We start from the raw sequence: 4,262 nt of genomic DNA, 5'->3' as shown, positions 1-4,262 counted from the left end.
CACATGCAAAATGACATCAGAAGAGCTTGTGTCATATTGAGCTTGACGTCCTGAGGTTGATGATCAGCACATTCATGAAAAACAAGCAGTTTTGTATCCCATTTTGTACCCTGAAAGTGCAATGTGACGTGTTAAAGGGGCTATATGTAAGAATGTATATACAGGTGAAACTAGAAAAATTTGAATATCATGCAAAAGTTCATTTATTTCAGTAATTCAACTTAAAAGGTGACACTAATATATTATATAGACTTATTACATGCAAAGTGAGATATTTCAAGCCTTTATTTGTTATAATTTTGATGATTATAGCTCACAGCTATGAAAACCTTTTCACAATATTCTTATTTTGAATTTGGGGTTTTCATAAACTGTAATCCATAATCATCAAAATTATAACAAATAAATGCTTGAAATATCTCACTTTGCATGTAATGAGTCTATATAATATATTAGTGTCACCTTTTAAGTTGAATTACTGAAATAAATTAACCTTTTCACGAGATTCAAATTTTTCTAGTTTCACCTGTATATTCCACATTAATCATGTAGGATTAGTTCACTTCAAAATAGAAATTTCCTGATAATTTTCTCTCCCGCACGTCATCCAAGTCTTTCTTTCTTCAGATGAAAAGAAATTAAGGTTTTTGAGGAAAACATTCCAGGGTTTTTCTCCATATAGTGACTTCAATGGGGTCCAAGATGAGCCTTTGTGGTTAAAACGTATATAAATGTTTATTTTGTTAGAAAATGGCCGCTGGTTTGTCTAGACGAGACTCTTATTCCTCGGCTGGATCGTGTCGAGACTTTGAAGCTGCACTGAAACTCACATCTGGACCTTCGACCCGTTGGACCCCATTGAAGACACTATATGGAGAAAAACCCTGGAGTGTTTTCCTCAAAAACCTTCATTTCTTTTCAACTGAAGAAAGAAAGACATGAAGATCTAGGAAGATGTGGTGGTGAATAAATTATCAGGAAATGTTATTTCTGAAATGAAGTACTCTTTTAAGAAGCAGGTTCACTCATAAGGTTGCCGAGGAACTTGTGAACGTTGTGCTGAATGTGTTCTTTCTATCAATGTCTCTGTTTTCCACACACACTTCTGTTTCTACAGGGGGAACACGAGGAACCCCGAGAAGGTGGAGTACTTCCATCCGCCCATCAGGTTTCCTCTCTCCAGTTTGAGCGAGGCTTTATCTCCTCTCTCCATGTTCACCAGACCGGCGTTGGTCGCCGCCTCGCGCGTCACGTCCTGATCGCCGGCGAACGCGGAGAACACCGGCCAGCCGTTCAGCACCAGACTCACCTGGCGGACAGCAGGACTTTTAATGATACTGATACTGTTATGTTGTTTTACAATCGCTAGGACACCGAGATCACAGCATCAGTCTATGTGAGCTAAACTATCATTGCTTTGACACAAAATACGTTCAGTGACGACATTTTCCCCCACTTAAACTCAATGTACCTACAGGACAATTTGCACGTTTATATACTCTTCAAAACTGGTCAAATTTGCTACATTTCTACAGTAATACCATATCGAAATATCTAAAAAATTCAATACTGTCGATTCAATTCACGTTTATTTGTAGGCTATCGCGCTTTTCACAATACACATCATTTCAAAGCAGCTTTACAGAAAGTGCACGAGTCCACATTACAGTTTACAGTGATCTGTCATCAGAGGAGACTGTCTGAGTTATGTATTTCAGAAATGAGTCCTTTACCGATAGTAAAAAGTAAATATTCAAATTAACTGTATATAAATAATTAAGCAGATCAATTGTTTTGGGAGTGATATGCAATGTTTTATTTGAACAAATGATAAGATTAGATAGTGCAATTAAGAATTTGTTAGCAAAGGCAAAAGTGCCTTTCACGCTGTTACGAACACGATTTTGGAAACATTATTTTAAGGTACAAAATCTTCTTTAGTGTTGCTTTAACGTCAACTCACCATTCAAAAGAAAACCAAGTTTTTCATTGGTTTGGAAAGCCAGTAATAAATACTTGGAGCGGGCATGGGGAAAAAAGTAAAAAGTAAACTTTGTCTTTAATATTGTAGTGAGAGTGAAAGTAGATGCAAATAAAACACACTCAAGTAAAGTACAGATCCCCCCAAAAAAATACTTAAGTAAAGTAACGAAGTATTTTTACTTCGTTACTTACCACCACTGATTGTGTGTATGATTATTACCGGCTTATAGTGTCTTTTGTATTGTATTGTGTTTTATTGCTTTATGATATAACCTTATCTATACCATGCTTTCTATCAAAATAGTCCTCACATTGTAATTTCCTTGATCATGACAGTCAAACTAACATCATAATTTCATAATTTCTTCGTTTAATGCAGAAGAAATTGATTGCAACTTCAACACCCTTGACTTTCTCCTGAGTCTCGTTCAGTGTCAGGCATCGCAAGTCTCGTACGTTTAACAGACTAAACCGAGGTTTGGTATCAGCGGTAGACCCCTTGTTCACTGATGGATTGGTATGGTTAAATTACTCATTTCATTGCTTCATTCCTCTGATTCTGTTTCCGTTTTTACCCGTGTGATTTGTGTGTATGTGTTTGTTTAGATTAGTTGTGTGCGTGATTCAGTTAAATAAAACTTGTGCACATTCATGCAAGTTTTGCATTAACTTTCCATCATTAAAACGTATTGAGTTGAATAACAACACTCTTGTCTTCCGTAGAGCTTTTTACAATAATTTTACAATAATCTGTATTGGTTAGGTCGCAATATAAATAATTGGGACTTGACTTGACTTAGCCTACTATTTTGCAAAAAAAGTCATAATAAAGAATAAGTAGATGCGTCCAAGCTTTTGGAATTTTACATGAGTAACTGTTATTTTCTTATTTATCGCTTTGAAACAATCTGTATTGTGTAAACCAGCCGTAGAAATAAAGCTGACATGACTAGAAAAGGACATAAAAATGAAGTTCCTTCAACTGAAATGTTAAATGTTGAATGATCACCTTCACCTGTATAGTTTGTCTGTTGTAGACTTTGACCACGTTGAAACTGAAGCTGTACACTCCTTTTCTCGGAGCCAGGAAAACACTCCGTGCCGGATCGAAATGACTCCCGATGTTCACCAGAACCTTCGACGGGACACACACACACACACACATGTGTTGCTTCATGCACTGCTGATAAAACGGCTACAGCATCAATCTCATGTTCATTATACCTGGTCGAAGTACAGTTGCTTTTTCAAATGCACGTTATAAGCGACTCAAGCTGCGCATTACGAACAATCACAGACTTTGCGATTACAAAATCGCTAAAATACAAATCGGTTCAAGTGTGATTACATGGAAATTGCGATTAATCGTGCAGCCCTAATATTAACTTAGTATCAAAGTACGAGTCATTTTTACATCCCTATAGGAACTACAGTTAAAAAAAATGACTGAAGGACTACTAACTAATGGTTTACTATCTATATGATTGACTTAGTATTAAAGTACGAGTCATTTTTACATCCTTAGTAACTACAGTCAAAAAAATACAATAACTACTAACTAATGGTTTACTATCTTTAGTATTGACTTAGTACCGAACGACCAGTATTTCCACAGTTAAATGCACTGCTGGTAAGCGGCTAAGCCTCGATCTCGCACTGGCGCTCCCTCTACCTGGTCGAAGTATATGGTCATGGTCCGGTTGCTCATCTCCGACGGCTCGTGGTTGTTGTTCCTGACGGCGGAGAAGGCGACCCGTCCGCTTCCCGAACGCACCGACATTCCCAGGGCGTTCCCGGCCGGCTCCGAGGTGGGAGTGGAGTCGCACACCACTAAACACTTTCCCTCCAGCACGAGGGGCTCGGTGTCGTTCTGGCCCCGGACCCTGAAGCCCGTCACACACAGGAGCCCAGCGAGCAGTGAGACCCGCGAAACAACCATCCTGGAGGATCAGATACACTCCCGTGTTTCAATGTGATGAGGTGTGTTTCACCTTCTCCTGATACACTCCCGTGTTTCAATGTGAAAGATGTCTGCAGGTCCAAAACTAATGCTATTCTGATCTCGACTCTCTAATGAACCCGGGTCCAGAGCGGGTCTGATTGTGTGCGGTTACTCGAGATTATTTTGCACTTCGGCATTTCTGTGTGTTGTGAGATACTGCATATGTGACTGTATCACCACAACACACACACACACACACACAGACACACACATGCATACACACGCCATCTGGACGAGAAGTCCCTCATGAGGAGACCATATGCCTTCCCATCAGGCT

The 4,262-nt window shown here is 39.1% G+C and overlaps 1 protein-coding gene across 1 annotated transcript; it reads right to left on the bottom strand.

Annotated features, from left to right (window-relative positions):
• Positions 1-1,035: 1,035 nt before the first annotated feature.
• Positions 1,036-3,999, bottom strand: si:dkeyp-74b6.2 (cerebellin-1). The gene is made up of 3 exons (XM_056235701.1): positions 3,656-3,999; positions 2,999-3,118; positions 1,036-1,309 (listed from the first exon to the last, which is right to left on the bottom strand). Exons 1-3 carry the CDS (start codon positions 3,920-3,922, stop codon positions 1,112-1,114), a joined length of 585 nt encoding a protein of 194 aa, XP_056091676.1. The 5' UTR covers positions 3,923-3,999; the 3' UTR covers positions 1,036-1,111.
• Between the last annotated feature and the right edge of the window lie 263 nt (positions 4,000-4,262).

This window comes from Rhinichthys klamathensis, unplaced genomic scaffold (assembly GCF_029890125.1).
Source record: "Rhinichthys klamathensis goyatoka isolate OS25496 unplaced genomic scaffold, OSU_Roscu_1.1 h1tg000429l_1, whole genome shotgun sequence".
NCBI classification, from domain to species: domain Eukaryota; kingdom Metazoa; phylum Chordata; class Actinopteri; order Cypriniformes; family Leuciscidae; genus Rhinichthys; species Rhinichthys klamathensis.
This window is presented reverse-complemented; position numbering and strand designations above follow the sequence as displayed.

Coding starts and splice junctions, on each gene's coding strand:
- si:dkeyp-74b6.2 (XM_056235701.1), bottom strand. CDS start 3,922: ATGGTTGTTTCGCGGGTCTCACTGCTCGCTGGGCTCCTGTGTGTGACG. Junction 3,119..3,655: donor TGACCATATACTTCGACCAG/GTAGAGGGAGCG, acceptor GTCCCGTCGAAG/GTTCTGGTGAACATCGGGAG. Junction 1,310..2,998: donor ACAACAGACAAACTATACAG/GTGAAGGTGATC, acceptor GCTGTCCGCCAG/GTGAGTCTGGTGCTGAACGG.